At 41.1% G+C, this 18542-nt stretch overlaps 1 protein-coding gene across 4 annotated transcripts in view; it reads right to left on the bottom strand.

The window, feature by feature from the left end:
- mrtfab (myocardin related transcription factor Ab) overlaps positions 1 to 18196 on the bottom strand; it is a 44569-nt gene extending 26373 nt beyond the window's left edge. The window contains exons 1-3 of one of the 4 annotated variants that reach the window (XM_080873123.1): positions 18033 to 18196; positions 17339 to 17400; positions 13332 to 13517 (exon numbers count right to left, since the gene is read on the bottom strand). In XM_080873123.1, coding sequence (XP_080729249.1) covers positions 13332 to 13494 — 163 coding nt within the window. In that variant the 5' untranslated portion in view covers positions 13495 to 13517; positions 17339 to 17400; positions 18033 to 18196. Of the gene's footprint in view, positions 1 to 9386; positions 9622 to 13331; positions 13518 to 17338; positions 17401 to 17483; positions 17637 to 18032 lie in introns of those variants that run through there. The other 3 variants (XM_080873126.1, XM_080873124.1, XM_080873127.1) reach the window with 3 other exon arrangements.
- Between the last annotated feature and the right edge of the window lie 346 nt (positions 18197 to 18542).

The raw sequence follows: 18542 nt of genomic DNA, 5'->3' as shown, positions 1-18542 counted from the left end.
GCGTCCTAACCTGGTCTTAAAATGTTCAGATTCTTCTGAAGTTCAGCACTACTGACCAAAACTGTCTGCTGACGGTAAACGCCGCCACGGCCACAGTCTCCCTTCCCCCTCAATCTGTTTTAAATAGCAGGGCCAGCTGGCCATAAGGGGGCTAAATACAGCTTGGTATCACCTGTGCACTCGCAGGGTAAGGTTACTCTGAGACAGGCATGCACATCTCTAGCTCCAAACACATACAAGAAAACTTTAAGCCCCTTTTCCTTGAACTAAATCAATTTTTTATGATACAAAAGAAGACTTTACCATACATTCAGCACAGAGAGGCTTCAACTGCAGCCGGTTTAAACACCAAATTCGAAATGAACAGCATACTACACTGATATCACACAGGGCAGCAGTGCACCTGAAAACACAGACAACACCTTAAACAAACCCTGTCTGGTGACTACAATTACTGTGTGTTATGAGTGTGAGATTAAAGTCCACCTGCTGTTATGATTCACAGTCTGGGCAGGAAACACAGAAAAGACAGCACACGCTGGGATTAGGACATGGCTGTGTAGGCTGAATCTCAGCACTGCACACATCACAAACCGACACAGCATGCTAAACACATATTGGCTTATTTACACCTCCACAGCTCAAAATCATAAATCCTTCGTTACATTAACATTTCAACTATTTGTAACCAGCTTTCTGCCTCTACAGTACAGCCAGCTGTATATTTCACATAACTAAAAACCTCAGGGGCAGCGATTCCCCTGTAATAACAGTACTGAGCGAGCCAGTAATGCAGGCAAATATTTTATGGTTTTAAATCAGCTTGACCACAGTGTGTGGAAGGCACATTTCACAGTTTCCCAGGATTTACCCCACTAAATAGGATTATGTAGTAACCAGTAACCCACACTAATAGATGAGTTATGATCTTCTTTAGAATTACTTTGAATTAGTTGATACTAGGATCTCTATAACCACACAAAAAAACACCAAAGCACTGCAAACTCCAAAGGGTCTGATTCCAACGAGAGGTGAAAGCTTAAACTGTGTCCAAACTGTACCGCTGCTCGAGTAAAGTATTGGACTCTACAACCTTTGACCTGATGGGTGTTGTTGGGCGTCAGTACTTTCCACTGAAGTTATTTGGCCTTGGGTATTTTCCTTTATCCTTCACTAAAAACATTTCTGTGACTTTATAATAGAAAAAGAGACGCATTTTGTGAAGAAGACAGAATGATTTGAAGGTCTCACAGTTAGTCAGAGACGTCCACAAATTAATGGAGGGGAAACCTGAAAACACATTATCTAGTAGGAGTGGATAATCTGGTCTAAAGGTTAAAAGAAGAATATAATGTTGAACTCTTGAGTGTTTAATGTTGAAGCCTATTACTTCAATTCTGATCTCAAAGCCTGATTTAAGTTTTTATTTGAAAGTTCAAACTATAAGTGGTAATTCATATTTCTGGGACTTCCTTTGTTTAAAGACACGTGTCCGTTTCCGCTATTCTTTGTCCACCATGGTGTTTTTCGTTCGGTACACCGCCTCTCTGTGGTATTTTTAAGTCTTTCTTAATTAAATAGAAATAGCTGATTTCAGTCTGATCACAGCAGCTAGCACTGCAGCAGCCTTTTTATTCCAAATTCCCTTCATGACACAATCCAGAAGGGGTTTGTGTCTCCTTGTTGATTAATCACAAACTGATAGCAGACTGATAGCAGACTGACTCTATTTTATTGCCATCTTATCACTGCCTTGATGCCTCAAACTCACTTTGAAGACAGTAACTGACTGGGCGATTGCAGATCTGGTCCGCATCTTCAAAGCAATCATTTTAGGCAACGAGATTCCAAGTATGTTAATTATCGAATAAGAGTTAATGAATTCTGACTGAATAAATACATCCTTGGGAACTAGCGCCTCTTCCACAAAGTGGCAAAGACCTCACCTTACAAATTTGCCGTCAACTGGATTAACTAGAATGTTTTGGCATGTTTATTCACTACCTGACCACCACTGTTTAAGCTCGCTTTTAACTTCAGAGTGTTTTATTTAGGCAACATTTTACACCAAACACACATCAAATAGCTTGGGATTATTTGTCCAGTGCAAAAGGATTTACAACGTTATATAAAAACTAGACGCACCACAAGTAAATTTAAACTTGCGTAACATTATCAGCACTGAGCCAGACAAAACTCCTCACTTGTATCTTTTCACGATGTCCGAATGTTTGAATTGATGCCTTTCTAGTCAAAGGCAAGTTTACAGATGGACAAAGAATGCACTAAACAGATGAACTCAACAAAACCCGAGCTGCCAAGAAACTAACCAGGCCAAGTGACAGGCCACCGTAGGTCAGACCAGCCATTAACATTCCAGCAAGGAAAACAGGCAATTTTTTTCCCTTTTTACTTCCTGGTCTCCCCCCACCCACTCGCTCTTCTGTGGAATTTACCAGCACTGTTTCCTGGGACACACTGACATCAGGCAGGGGATTACTCAGCGTCATCCTGAACCGAGGAGACTTTTAGCCATTGTAGCCATGTGCGTAATCGTTAGGAAAAGACGTGGAATTTTTAACAAACCCCAAAATGCACCAACAAGGCTGAACTTAATCATTTACTTTACTTTATAGTTGTAATTAAAGTAGCAAACTCACAGGAAAAGGCAGCTCTTTACATGTTTGGGGATGAGGGAACAGTACAAGTCCCGGGTTTATCAGATGCATAATCCCTGACTGACCTACTGCTGAGCTTCAGCTTCACTCCAAAGAGGAATCAAGTTTTGTGCTTTTGTCAGCTGTCAGAGGTAACAAAACTTCAAAGACAGGTTATACTTTGCAACGTACTTATTTGGCTATTTCTACTGCAAAGTGCTACAGTCAGATATCCAAATGCACAGAATACTAATTGGTTCAATTAGCACAAGTTCAAATAGAATAATAAAAAATAAGCACAAACCTTTCCCTGATCCTAATCAGATATAACCCCAATATGATCTACCTGAAATACCGCCGATAATCCTTAAATGTCACAGCTGGAGCAAGTCATAACTAGTCTGTACTACTGAGCTGCATCTTTACAGGCTGGTTTGGTTTGTAGCTTTGACTTTTCACATATACTTAAGGAGCTCAGAGGTTTGAAGTCCTGCCTATTTTAAATACTACTACTTTATTTGATTTGATTTCCCCACATGATTATTCATCAGAAGGCTGAAAGAGAAAATAAATTCTGCTTTTAAAAGCAGTGGAACTAATTAAGCCCACTCCTTTTAAACACAGTCAAAGGTTCTTTTGTTGACCAGCTTGCAGCAGCACCCCTCACTCTGTCACATCATGTCAATGAAAAGTAGTCTAAACGAGCTCTAATTGTATACTGTTGAAGGAAACAGAAGCATCTATAAGTGCGCGAGCACCGAAAGACCCACAAGCCAGCTGGCAGCTGTTAGCATCTGGTTCTGTGAACCTTTATTGTAAAACAGAAACGACTGGGTAAGGAGGAGAACGGGGGGTGGGGGTTCAGGTCGCGTTCAGCAAAATGAGACTTTCAGAGAAACAGAGGGAAAAACAGAGAGCAAGAGCAGCAGAAAGGGTGCTCCCAGTGCTGGGATGACAGCTTCGTAACACTGTTACATAACTCCAACATCTGAAAATAATTTTTATTGTAACAAACCCCCTAACCTCCTGCCCTAGTTGCAGAGGAAACAACTTTTTTTCTTCCTTCAGATGTACAACAACAAACTCCTGGGCAGGCTGTCAGCAAACAAAGACAGAGTGGACACAAATTTAAAAAACTGTTGGACTGGGTGCACATTACAGCTCACAAGCATCTGATAGAGAATTTTTTTCTGGCTTGAGAAAGTCTTTTTAATACTTACTGATTGTATTCTTACAAGTCTCTTTCCTTCAGGTGCTCTTTAGAGTTTTATGGGGCTCTTTCTGCTTCATCCTCTCCTCTCCTTTTTCTGTTACTGTATATAACATCTAATAAAAGCCTGGCTCTTAATTTGCTTCAGCAGAGTTTTTATTAGACACAGACCTTTGGGGACACAGGTTTCTATTTATTACAAGAGTTTAAGTGACATGCAGGTGCAGATCCAAGCGTACGAAACGACAGAGCTTCATAGACAGCTAGCTGCTAGTGCTACACATTCTTCTACCTTTGCAAGGAAACTTATCATTAGTCACATGACATATTTGCAGATGTGTCGCAATGCTGATTAAAAAGATCTATCATGTTCTATTACAAGGCAGATTTTTTACACAGTGACTAAACAGACACACAAAACTTTAAATGTGGTTTGCGTTCATTGCAAAAGCAAAAGACATAACACAAAACCATATAAACCTGCAAGAGAGAAATGTGTCAAAATGCAGAATCCTCAAATGACTTTGTAAAGTCTAGAACAAACTCAAGAAATTCAATCCAGCCACACACAGCTTTGTTTTTAGTCGAGTGTAGGAATGCTTGAGATGTGACATAACCTCTACGAGAGTTTCCCAATCTCTGCAGATTGGTGAAAGGTTTGATGTTATCGAGCGTTGCCAACAGATATTCTTGTTTGTGCAGAAAGACAACTCTGTTCTCACACTTACTGGAACTTAAAACAATTTTACAGTTTATTTAGCCAAAGAGGTGACATGTCAGGGAGAAAATACTTAAGATTTGTCATTTGTTATGACAAACGTTGGTGGTTCTTCTTTTTGTGTTTCACATATAGCTTTAATAATGTATGCTAGGCACATCCTAGCCTACAGCCCTGATTTTTGATTCTTGTGACTCGTGTCTGAGTCATCCTGATGAAACAGGAGTCCTGCCAGTTCACGGTGACCTCTGTTACATTCATCAGCGAACACTAAGTGCGCCACATTTGGTGTTGGCAGGTGAGTCACAGGCTAATAGGTCTTCTATTATTCAGAAACACCAGAGCACACCGGGTTGGTGATGATCATAGAGCACATGCCTTCTGTTTGTGGGCCTACTTGTTCCCACAGCTTGCACCTGTGACAGCAGGAGCTTAAACCTTCAGTTAGCTGCAGGAGTTTTTGAAACATGACACAGTTTTTGTCTTATACCTCTGTACACCACTACAGTGAATTTTAAATCAAGCAAGGCATGATTGAAGCGCAGACTTTCAGAGGCTCAAAAAGGACAATTGATAAAAGATGTTGAGTGGATTGCTATCATTACAACTCTAGATATAAGGTCTAAGGAGATGTGGATGCAAATGAAGGTGACCATAAAAAGGCTGAAAAACACAATGCAACTGTTCAGATATTTATCTGTACATGTGCAATTCCATCCAAGTGTAGCAAGTAGGACAGAAATTATTGTTTAAAAATCATAATTATTTCTCCTGCTTGCAGCTGGTTAACAGACTGTCTTTGTTCAGGAAGTACTAGATGTAATAGATTAGAGGAAAATGTGACCTAAGCTACGTGCTCGCCTCGTCTTCTTCGTTTGTTTTCACTCTCACAGTTTCTTTTTTTTGTTTTGCACTTGCCTGGAACTCTAAGTGAGGGACTACACAACCTTAGCATAATTTTAGAGATTCCCTGATCAATTGGTTGATGAACAGAATCTGCCAATTTTCAGCTGACTGGCCATGATCGGTGTCGGGCCAGTCAGCCTCAAATCTATGCAATTCTGTGCCAATTCCACTCCAACTTGACTTTTGCCTTCCCAAAAAAAAAAAAAAAAAAACCCCAAAAAACCCAACACATTCTGTTTGGTAATAATACACTTTTTCACATTGGTTTGGCTATAATTCTGCCAGACTGCCTTATAATGCTGATGCTAGCACAACAGGCAATAATTTAACAGTGTAGCATGAGCAGTTTTCTCAGTCTGTCGTGAGTAAACTCAAATTGTTCAAAAATCTTGTCTCTTCTTTGCATTGCAGTCATTTTAGCAAAGATATAATGTATTACTCCTAATTCTGCATGAACTGCTGGGTTCATTCAACTCTGTTTGCATACAAGAAGAACCAAAACACAGCACAGTAACCACATTGCCATCTAGCATATTAGGAGGTGTAATTACAGAGACAAAGACATGTAAAACATGTTAAAGTGTGACGCATGCAATTCTTTTCAGATTTTAAATTAAAATAAATTTGCAGAAAAATAACCTTTTTCTTTTATTAAAACTCCTAGAAAGAAAATTTGAACAGGCCAAGAACTGAACTGTCAGGCCAGATTTTTCTTATAAAAATTGAAATCAGTAGTTTTCCATTGTTATTTTCTAATTAATTCACATCCAGTTTACTGAATGTATTCAATACCTTTTTTAAAAAAAAAAAAAAAAAAAAAAAAAGGCCATTTTGTGGTAGTTCGTAAAGAAAAGAAAAGATGTAAAGATAAAATAAATTAGGAATTTGCTGCTGCGTTGAAAAACAGCAAGATTGACTGTCACGGTCCATCCACTCATTCATCGTCTTAAACCGCTTACCCAGTATACGATGACAGGCTGGAGCCTGTTCCACCTGCCACAGGGCAAGAGGCGAGGTACAGCCTGGCCAGGTTGCCAGTCTATGGCAGAGTTATTATTGCATAAATAAGATAGCCAGTCAGTTTATTTCCCATTGCACTGGGATTACCTTGTTTCCATATTTTACACTTCCAGTTTTAAGTGGATAACATTGGGTTTAGTATGTTTGGTACCATGTTAGTAATATAGTATTATTCCAATACTATTATTCCCATACATGATTACAATTACCCCTGCCATACAATGCACAACTACTGCAGTAATGTGAAGGCAGCACACATTCTCATTAATAAAGCACTCTATTGCCTTCATTTTCTGTCTTGCTACTCACAGCACCAATTATAAATGTGCAAATGTGTGCTGTAGCTGTGCTCAAAATACACACCGCAGCATAACCGTGTTTGTGAAGCAGAATATCAAAAGGTTTCATGTTGTACACAGCATGTTGCATTCAAGTGATAAAAAACTGATATTAGCTGGGGTAAATGTGTGTCCATCTGTCAGCTTTGAAACTGAATTGCACGTTGTAAGATGTGTGCTTGTGTGTCTTTAAAGATCACTGAGCTACATGAGTGGGCTTGTACCTGTGGGTGTGCAGGCATTGTGTTCTTGTTGCTACGAGCAGACCTGCGAAGTGCTTTTATTTAGCTTTAGGCAACAGATCTGAGTGAGGTTTTTTTGGATATGCTCTCACACTTCTCATTATCTAACAGGAATTTGCAGGATTGTAAATCAAAGATGTATGTGTGTGTCTGTGCTTGTTCAAATACCATGCTCTCAGGACACACAGTCAAAAAAAATTTTTTTAATGAAAAAATGGAAGCCTACCAATTCCCAGAAGAGCATGTCCAGATTCTGACAGTGACACCAGTTGTGAAAAGTGTGTGTGTGTGTGTGTGTGTGTGTGTGTGTGCGTGTGTGTGTGTGTGTGTGTGTGAGTGAGTCACGGGTAGCCTGTGGGTGTGTGCGTGGTGTGCTGGACACACTTAAGATCTAAGCTTCTTGCAGGACTTGCCTGTGTTGCATAAATATTCTCCTGCCTGTGTGTTTATTAGACTGGATGCTGTTTACATTCACCAAAAGCTACGACATTTGGTGTCCCGTTGTTTGGACTCAATCTGTTTTGCCGTGTTGCTAGGAAGCACAGATTTGTGCTGCAGTTTCATAAACTCCAATGTGCATAGATCTATCTATCACCACATGCATAAAGATATGAAGCATGTCCAGGGAAAATATGACCAAAAGCGTGTTGTTGCAATTATGTTGTATAATTTCATGTGTGTTAATGATTTTTTGGGAATTACGGAGAATACCTAAAGCCATGAAAGAATTACTGTTATAAAAGAAAGAAGACATGCAGCTGGATTGTGTCGGTTGCAGCTGTTTGCAGGGATAAGAGTAAAACAACTTTTCCTTCCGTCCCTCCTCTCTTTAATTTTTATATTTTTTCTACCTTTTGGAATATTCAGTTCTTTCTGCATTTCTTCTTCTTTCTTTCCACGTTTATTCCTTCGCTTTCTCGCCATCTATCAGTCCCTCCGTCCTATTCTTCCCTCTCCTTTTCACTCCTACTCTCAGCTTGACAGAATGATCTGGGGTCTCTGCTGCTGGCAGCATCCCAGTAGGTTACATAACAGTACCAGCAGCCTCCCCTGAATCACTGCTGGGCTAGGCTAGCCTCAGCAATGATAAATATCCTAACTACTACCCAAAAGCATGAGTGTCTGGGATCACATTATATTCACATTTTTAATTTTTCACACTGATCATTTCAGCCTCATGCAAATAAGACCCTACATCCCAATGTAATCTATAGCCCGTCATGTGTCGAAGATGAAGAAGCATGTGATATTTATCTGTCTTTGTTTACAAGTCTGAATGACACGGGGATGCAAATCCAAAATCTCACTTCAAGGAATTTCAGCAGGAGGCTATCAGCTCCACTCTTACATTTCACCCTTTTCGTGACCATGTTTTAGCAGACAACCTCTCTTAGTCTGCAACTACCTCTAGTTTGTAAAGGGGTCATTTGCAGTCAAGTCCTGAAGGTCAAAATGGTTTAAGTGACCAGAAAGTACAAGAGGTTATTTAAAAACATGGAGGCTTTTTCTGGATCAGACAGTTTGAACTCGCCTCTGTGCCTGTAACAGAAAATTCTACAGGTTTTAAATTCATAGCAAACATTGCAGCATCTAGTAGTTGCAGGTATATTGCTTCTTCAATCAGCTGTCAGCTGCAGACAGCGCTGACACTGTCTCATTCCATTTATCATTTAAAAACCTCTTTCTACTCTGAGTGGCAGTAGACGTAGTTTACATTGTGATCTGGAACAATCTGTTCTGACTGAGCAGGTCATTTCTGCTTAAATCCAGAGCAAAATCAGTGACGCCTCTAACCTAATTTCCCCCCAGCCTCAGTCTCCATCAGTGAGCCCGGCATATGCCTCTATCCCTCCTCTCTCAGCTAACCTCTGACTCTCCAAGTTCGCCCGGATCCTGGCCCACTGCCTGCAGTCACTCCTCGGGCAGAACTGCTGCCCTGGCTGGACAGTTCACAGCTGCTGAGCCTTCCTCTTCCCCATAACTACATCTTCCAACCTGCACAGCTCCCTCACCCCCTAACTTCCACTTAGGGCACACTCTACAAACCTGGACTCACAGCCCCGCCTAGCTTCTGTGCCCTGCGGATCTAATTTACACACATGTACTGCATACACATGATTATATATATCCAAAAGGTTGCAGCGTTGCAGCTAAAATCTAAGGTGGCACTTTGCATGATTAAAGATTTCACATGTTTTTCACCTTAAGGTCCATCTTAAGGTAGACCAAACTTTCAATTGTTTCCTTAAGTTTAAAACAAAATGCACGAGGACTAGAGACTCAAATGGGCTTTACCTGACTGGATAGTCATATCCCTCTGCACCATGCTGAAGGGAGACTATGGATTCATATTCCAAAGACAGCCAGCGTTGTTCATTTGAGAAAACACAGGAGTCTGAGGAGAAGTCCGACAGCAGAAAAGCCACAGTAATGCTTTCACAGGGAGCTGGTACTCCACAGGTACTCCACCTCACAGTCCTTTTCTCTGAACTGTCTTGTCTACAAGTGCATGCACGCCCCAACAGAAAGGGCGTGTGTAGGTCTGTGCGTCTGTGTCTTATTGCTCCCTGGATAAGAACAAGATCCACCCATACACTGTTCCGTGAACGAGTTTTAAGCTCTTCTTAAAAAGAAAAGGGAAACTTTTGGTCACTCCTCTGCACTCTAAAACAAGAATAAAAACAAGCCGATTCCAAAAAAAGAAAAGGGAAACTTTTGGTCACTCCTCTGCACTCTAAAACAAGAATAAAAACAAGCCGATTCCAAACCTCACCTCCTCAAGTCCAAGTGACACACCCCCTCTTCTCTTCCTTTCCACTTTCCTTCACTATCCTTCTGTTCCCTCTCTGGGAAATTATGCAATACAGCCATTTCAGACATGACCTCCCTTCTTCCCCCCGCTCTTTACGACATCCCCATCCTCCTTCTCGTGTTGCTCTCGCAGCCCACACTCAAGCAAGTTTTTCCAGCTCAAAGTTTCAAATGATCTCAATTCCATTATCATAGCATAACCAGGTTTTTTGGCACAGAAAACCTCAGAGACAAGTTTGCAACTGGGAAGGCAGGAAATGTAAAACGCTTTCAAGACTAGTCTTGGTTTATATCAGCCTTCCACCTTAAAAACAGAGCTGGCTCCCTATTCTTCTCTCTTGCATAAGCATTAATGTATACAGACCTGACCATCCTGAAAAACATGCCACCTATCTCTACGCCGTGTTTAACAACAAATGTCCCAGCCTTCATCCAGTACAGTTAGCATACTGTACAACCTGGTATCAGAGATAAAGCTTTGCTAACCTTCCCAATGCAGGTTCTGCGCTTCCACTGCAACACATGTGCGTGTGCAGAAATGTGCATGCAATCACACGCAGTGCTGTAAAGGCATCTAGATAAGCTGCAGGGGTGTCTGCAGCAACATGCTTGCTCCTGGCTACCACACTGAAGTGTAAGGAGAAGGCCAAGAAGAGCAGGGGTTGTTTAAATAAGGGAGTGATGGCCTGAGGCTGTGAGATGGTGAAGTAAACAGGGTGTTGGGACAAGCAGCCACAGAGTCACTCTTAAATACTTCCGTACCGACATAAACATATTTGAAATAATGTTCAAGAAACACGAAGTTTCTTATCTTATTGCTTTCAGTGCACTCTAAAAGTTAGCCGTCTACTGCCTTAACTCTGTTTTCCATTGTACTTTGTAACTCAGATTTTTATTGTATGTGTTATTGTGCATTGTTCTCTCCCACTGTTGATTTATAAATCATTGACTGATCCAACCTTGCCTAACCTTCATCTCCACACAAATCAACACCAAGTCAACTAACTTTCCCTCCAAGTAAATGGGTGACCAACGCCCAGCTGGGAACAATGGCCAATATGGCTGAAAATTCTGATATGGCAAGATGCATGTGTGAGTGTGTTTGACTGACCTTCTAATACATTCTGGAAACAAATGTTGTGGACTGATGAAGCTGAAATAGATTTTTTGTGGGGCTCTATGATCAAAGGTAGGGCTGGGCTATCAGCCGATAGCTTTCGTTTTGTTTTGTATTATAAATTAGATACTTCCTCCTTCCTTTTATAGCCCTGCGCTCACAGCCATCCCTATAAGTTCAACCTTACTCACAGCTTAGTTCAGCTCAAGCCAAGATGACAGAAAATGAGTCTTTGGTCAGCAAAATCTTTCTAAAAGGCATAACATGGTTTCCATAGATAAACACGCAGAAGGATTATTAGTGTTTGACTACAGCCGCCTTTGCTTCCACAAGATCTCAGATGAGTTGGCTTCAACTCTCCCCATAGCTTCCATTCTGCCCTCCACAAGAGCACAAGCCCACTTTATGGTTAAAAAACACCAGCTAGTCTAGGCGTACTCCCTACCAGATGACCAGCTGCATGTCTTCGCTTACAAAGTAAAATCCACAATGGACTATTTCAAGAGGTGCAAGCTAAAGGTTTTGCCATTTCCCTCATAGTCCACTGAGGACTATGGACATAAATAGCACTGCATGCAAGATGGGTCAAGAGAGAGCAGAAGCCCTTTGCAGAAAGAATGGATGAAAACTAGAAGAAGTCGATGACTCTTAGCTACAAAAATGTTTTAACAAACTTTGACTTTTGCTAAGTATTTTCTGGTTACTTTTGAAACTGTAACAAACGGATACGTTTTTAAAGAAATTCACTAGAAAATGTTACTTATACCTTTTTGGAAACAGCTCAAGTTTTGCTCTCTTAGCTACCAAGCATTTTCTTGACACTATGCCACTAACAAATCAAAGACATTAATCCAGCAAACGTAACCTTTCCACTGTGACTAAAGGAAGATGCTCAAGTAACTCAGAAGAACAAAATACTCCAAGCTCTATCCTAATTCCAGACATAAAAAGGGTCTACAGAGTGTTAACTCCACAGAGCAAACATGCAGCACACTCTAATCTACTGTAGCGGGAGGTCAAAGCTGAGGAGCAAGCCAATTAGGCACAGAAGCTTCTTCACTCCCTTCCTTCTGGAGACTTCAGTGCACACAGTCTTTTACATACACGTAGTACCACGTCAGAACTTAAATCTCAGTCTCTCGCTTGCCTTTAGACGCCCTCGATGGTGAGCTAATCTCTCTACTGACTAATGACCAAGAGGTACAGGCGCATCTGACATTTAACTTCTGCCTCCCAGACAAGTGCTTTCCACACCTTCCACGTGTCCTCAACTTACGTAACATATTCCCCAAGCACACCTTTTCTTTGCTTGGAGGATTTTATGTTCACTTCTATCAGGCATGAGAAGTGTTCGACAAAATCTTAACTTGGGGCAGAAGCAAGAGTGCTGCTGTCAAGCGTTTCCTACACATCATCCTAGAAAAAGGACATTTCTGAAAAGCCAACAGGGATAACTGTAAATACAACACTTATTCATTTTGACATAATAGTAATGTATATAATGGCAAACATCTAATGGCAGAAAAGCCCAAACAAACAGTGTGACGCTACAAGACAACAGAGGGACAAAGTGTTTTTAAAACTGCTTTACAAAAACTCGTGGTGAGAGCCAAGAGTCAGGCAGTAGGGCAGAATACTACTTCATCAAAAATGAGCAGAAAACATACATGTTGAAAAGCAGCCCTGCACATAAGCGTGAATTTTTACAGAAGGACACAATTACTGAAGCAAACCTGGTGTGACATGCTCAAAGGAAGTGTTTATACCACGTTTTTACGCCAGAAAAGTTGTTAGACACGGTGGCTGCAATATGACTGGGGGGGTCAGGTGGGTCTGTTCACTAAAATTTAATCTTGCACTCTATCAAAGCAACGCTTCCATCGACTATGTCACTAATTGGCGTTTCAGAAACTGCAGGGCTGTAGCACAGAAAGAGCAGGCAGAGGTAAGTTTATGAAGAGAAACTGACGTGTTTAAACCACAATCTTACAGATCTGAATCGCATTTAACTCTGTTTACATGCAGCTGTGATAAAATACTTAGTGTGTGATTTAATCAAACATCCTGGCACAGTGAATGGTAAAATGGTATCAATTCATAAAAGCTGGATTTTAGAACCTTTTTAACTTCTTTATCGTTTTGGAGAGCAAGCTCTTATGTGTAAAAACGTCTAATTAAAATAACAGTCGTAGCTTTGGATGTATTTGTGCCACGTGAAAGATGTCTGCTGTGGTTTCTTTATCCAAAACCTAGCATCAAACTGAAGCGGTGGTGGCTGAAAAACACAAAGGTCATGCGCGTCACTGTCTCACCATTCTTGCGCTCCTGTATAGGCAGCAGATTGGGAGCAGGCTGAAGGGAGAGCTCCTGAAGCTCGCTGGTCACGGCGTCGCTCTGGGGGCTCGAGGCCGAGCCTGGCACACTGGCAACTTCCATACTGCCAGGATTTGGCTCCTCCCCTTTCTGTGAGTCCATCGATGCCAAGGTGACAGAAAGACCTGGAATCGTTTTTTCAAAAGGGAAAGAGAAAGTGTAATGTCTCGTGAAATAATCAGAGGACACAGAGTAGAAAGCTCCATATAAAGGGACAGTGATTACTGCAACTAGTGCATATGTATGCAGTTTTTATTTAGGAATTGACCAAACAGGATTATATATACACACACATCTATTTTTTCCATTTTTTTGTAGCATGTAGCTCTACACAGGAAATGAATAAACAAATTAAAGTGTGGCTCATAACTGAGTCAGTTTGTACTTTTCTGAGCTATACTGACTATGAAGCGCTGTTGCAACATGAATAATATTCCCTTGGTCTAATTGCTGAAGCCGCAGTGACCTCCATTCTTCCAATTGCAATTCATTTCCCCATTAAAAACAAATCTATTAATGAATTACTAAGAATTGGATTTAAGAAATTCCAGTGTTCAGCTTGTCCTTTATGTAGTTAGAGGAACCCTCAACTATGCCACGCTATAAAAACAAAACAATACTCCAGACATGTTCACAGGCTTTGACAAGTCTGGAAAACATAGTTCCAGGAACCTGAGTCCTAGTCCCAGAAACCGTTCAGTCTGACTGCCTGTCTCTTTCATACACAAATAACTTGGGAAAGAGAAAGAATGCTGGACTGTAGACCAGGGATTAAATCAGCCATCACGGAAGAATTTGCATGTTTCAGCTTTTACAACTGTTGCTGTGGCCGCTGTTCTAAAAAGGCAGCTTATGTTTTGTTTTGTTTTTTACTTCTTAACAACCTCAGCACGATTTCCATACATTTAGCCTGGGTAACGAGTCGCCATCAGAGCTCGAGGTATCTCATAAAGGAAGCTATTAAAGAAAAAAAAGTGCCTGTCTAGCTGTGTGTTGCCTTGCACTTGCAGAGAGGCAAAGTCCCTCCTTGGGAAGAGTTAAAGTAACGTTGAACGTTGAGTTGAGGAAGTGTATAAAAAACTTAAATGCTTCCATATAGTCAATTTGGACTAAATGGAGCCTCGAGACAAAGAGTTCAGAAGACACTTCCCTATCTGAGGCTGCCCACTCCTTGTAAACCTGTAATGAGCGATGGGAATAATGCTAATGTAACCTAAACTAATGTGCGGGTTTAAACAAGCTAAACCTGTTTTTAGCAACATAAGCGTTCAGTTTAGCTCAGGCTACTTGGCTTTAGTGACAAGTGTCACTATATAAATGCAATTCATTATCATATTATTAGCATGGATATCTTCTAATGTTTCCATGGAAATTTTATGCAAACCACAAACACACAGAGCATTAAACTGCTCGGTAATGAGCCAAAAGTCGTACATGTCACTGACTTTTGAATAACTTTACTCCATTTCTGGTTCTCCATCAAGCTTAGGTGACTATTGCTGTGTTTACAGTGTGAAAGTGATGCAACAGGTGCAATTGTGTAAAATGTGCTCTTGATGCGATTAACACTTCATTGGCGTAATGGTTGGGGGCAAAAAAAATTCTTAAAATCGCTGTTGCTTTCTGACTGGCAGGTACATTTATAACAAACTGGTTAAGCGTGTGAAGAAGCGAAGCCTGAAGGCTAACCTTCCTGTGAATAGTCAAACCATTCAAACCCATGTAATGGAAGAGATTTTCCTGATTTGCTGGCACAAGCCTGGTGTAACTGGTTCCTTTCTCAAGCACTCCTCTGGACTGAGCAGGCCCGGTAACTTTTGACAGCTACTCGCTAATGGTTGTTTACAAAGGCAGGACCTGCTGCTGTGCTGTGTGCTGATTTCCCTCTTGCTCTCTGCAAATATGTGTTTTCTAGCTGTGGGGTTCGGATGGGGATTCTGTCATTACTGCACAGCGGGGCTGCAAACAATGAGGCAGTGTTGTCTGAGATGCTGCTCCTCTCGTTCTCTCACAATCAAACACAAGCTCACACGTCTGAATAGCGACACACTAACCGCACGACACTAAAGTTTCTCTTGATCTCACTGGATCACTGCACGTTTGATCGCGACAGACATAAAACATTTAGATAACATTTGTGTTCTATCAAATGCTATTTTTAAGTCAATTAAAACAGAGAGATAAAAAAAATATGGGAACCTATCAGAATGTATGTGAATAGTGTTACTTTTTATGGAAAATACTAATAATTTTGAGTTGTTAAAACTGGATTGAAAATCTGTCTTCTCTCATCTGTGGGGCTGAGTTTCCTCACAAACTGATTTTAATAAAATTTTTATCCATCTGAGAATACGAGCGGGTTCACATTGGCAGCTACTGTCCAAGATGGTAGAGTTGGGGGTTCAACAAATGGACAAGAGATCCTCTAAAGAAACAACTAAACATATTGTTCAGTCATTTATCTGGCACAAGGCTTTTACTCAGTAAGTATCTGCACCTTATGCAGAGCATCCATCCATCCAATTTTAGGGTCTAACCCAGCTGTGAAAGGGTGAGAAACAGGTCGCCAGTCTATCACGAGGCTAACACAACCCGCTTTTACAAATTATAAACCAGATTCTCTCATTACTAGTCAATGATGGACCTAATAAAATACAGCTAAAAATTAGCAAAATATTATAATTTAATATGATTTAATAAGATGACAATTATTTAAACAAATTATATAGCTGGTCCAAATAACCCTGTATCAGTGCGTATACATGTTACAGACAGAAATCAAACTGCATAAGCATTTTTTCACCATTCTGTCCAGCTGTCAAAATCACCTGATATTTAACAATGATTTTTTGACCTGATCACGCAAGAGATTTGTAATCATTTTACAGATGACAACAGCCAAAACTAGTCTATCTAGACAGCCTGACTGCTCACCCAGAGAAAACAAATCCAAAAACTGGTTTAGAAAGACTCAGAAAACCTTGACAATGTTGCTAAAATAACATTAACTCAATAATTGAGACTAAATCTTGTATTGTAATTGTATAAAGAAATTATTTAGTGCTGTATCTACATGAGCTCAATAACAGCGTAAGCCAACATGATGAGACAAGCAAGATAATAGGGGCAGGGATAGCTCAGTAGGTAAAGTGGTCGCCCCATGATCGGAAGGTCGGCGGTTCGAATCCACTTAACGGCTACCCTGAGGTACCCCTGAGCAAGGTACCATCCCTACACACTGCTCCCCGGGCGCCTGCTTAGTGGGCTGCCCACTGCTTCACTGAGTGAATGGGTCAAATGCAGAGAAAAACAAGTAATTTCCCCATGGGGATCAATAAAGTATCCATTATTATTATTATTATTATTATTATTATTATAATGCATGCACTTGCTTCTTCAATCTGATGTGTGATCTTTGTCTCAGTACACCACTCTGAGATGCCTATCTCCTCGACAACAGGTGAGAAAAACTGCGAGGTGTTATGTCTGCAGCTTTTGTCGATGGCTCACACAAAAGCTAGCTTAATACAATAACAGCCAGTGACCTAAATATCAAGTGTCACACATTAAATTAACCTCCAAATCACAAATGAATACGACAGATCTTCACAGTTGCCTCATCCCTACTTTCCCCAACAAACAGCTGCTGTTCAAACATGCATAATGTGCTATTCTGCTGAATAGTACATTCAAATGCTGAAACACACTGGAAGCATTCCTCCCTACACGCCCACACTAGCCTTTCAGATATGCATCATCATTACACTGGTACGCACTGCGAGGCACACACGTCCTGACAGCCAAGGCTGTTTCACCATCAGTCACAGGAAACCAGCTACCAAGAATTACAAGAGCTTTTCAGTTCCCCAGCAAACAGGTAAAAGGATGTGGTTGCAACCTGGCTTATCATAAACTAGGCCAGATGTGAACAAGGCTTGTTGCTTACCTGTGTTACAAAATCTGGAAGGGGGGTTTTCCCATTTCAGGAGGACAGAGCTTTGAACGGTCCTGTAAAGCAAAATAAGAACAAAGCTTCAGTACAAATAGTCTGTTATACCCCTTTGCTCTTCTGATCCACTACTTGTACGTACTATGATGCTGAGCAGCTGTATCACAGTAACCAGGGCATGTGCAGGGAAAAAAGAAAAGAAAGAAGATCTACAATAGTACAAGACTCATGACAACTGATAAGATGGGCTAAAGAAATCCACGTTTCAGGAGGCCTTTCCACAGATGTCATGGGGCCGCAGCCTGCAGCTGTCACTGTCCAAAACACACAGGCATGCTAAGCTATTGTTAGCCTGTCTGGGTGGGAGTGAACCTAAACATTCAATACGCGAGCCAAAGTCGGGCTGCTATAGAAAAGCGGACACACGCGACATACTGGACGTGAAACGCTATCAACTACAACAATAAAGTATTTAACGCTGACACCGGCTTTAGCTGAAAACTCTTCGACTCCCCTGCTGACTGCAGACACAGACACCCCAAGTTAGCTAGCAACCGTTAGCATGCCATTACAACATCACCCCTAAGTGCCAACGCCTACGATCAGTTATCTGCCAGGCTGTTACTCTCGCTGAATAGAAATTAAGCTGCTGCTCTAAGTCCAAACCATGAATTCGTATTTTTATGCTTACTCATAATGTTCGCCATTTGTGTGTTGTGTCTGTGAGGATAAACGCCTTTGGCATCACAGCGCCACCCCCGAATCACAAAGGAAACTTTAACCGGAAAACCCTCCTCTGCGTGGGACGCAGAGACCCACTTCCTTCGCTACGCCGTTCCCACGGGTTCAGCCCGCTTCGGTAACAGGAGAAATAAGAGCGGAGCTTTGCCCGCATATCCCTGTAAAACACTGCCTTCGCCACAAAAATAGGTATGCTGTTTAACTTGAAGTGCAGAATGTGTTTGCACTTCTGAGAACTGTTTCTGTCACACATGCGCAGTCTCTGTCTCCCTCTAGTGTTCAACTGCGTGTACTTCAGGACACACGGAGCTACAGGCATTATATAGGTATTATTAGGTATGTCTCCAAAATAAAGAAGCGCGTTTTTCTATGTGATTTTCACTTCGGTCTGATGTTTGCAATACTACAGTCTTTTTTCTTTGTAATATAATTAATCCAATAAAGTATGTTTTATGTGATT

The sequence above is a fragment of the Rhamphochromis sp. 'chilingali' genome, assembly GCF_963969265.1.
Source record: "Rhamphochromis sp. 'chilingali' genome assembly, chromosome: 22".
Classification (NCBI taxonomy): domain Eukaryota; kingdom Metazoa; phylum Chordata; class Actinopteri; order Cichliformes; family Cichlidae; genus Rhamphochromis; species Rhamphochromis sp. 'chilingali'.
Note: the sequence above shows the minus strand (reverse complement) of the source record. Positions and strands in the feature narration are given on the sequence as shown.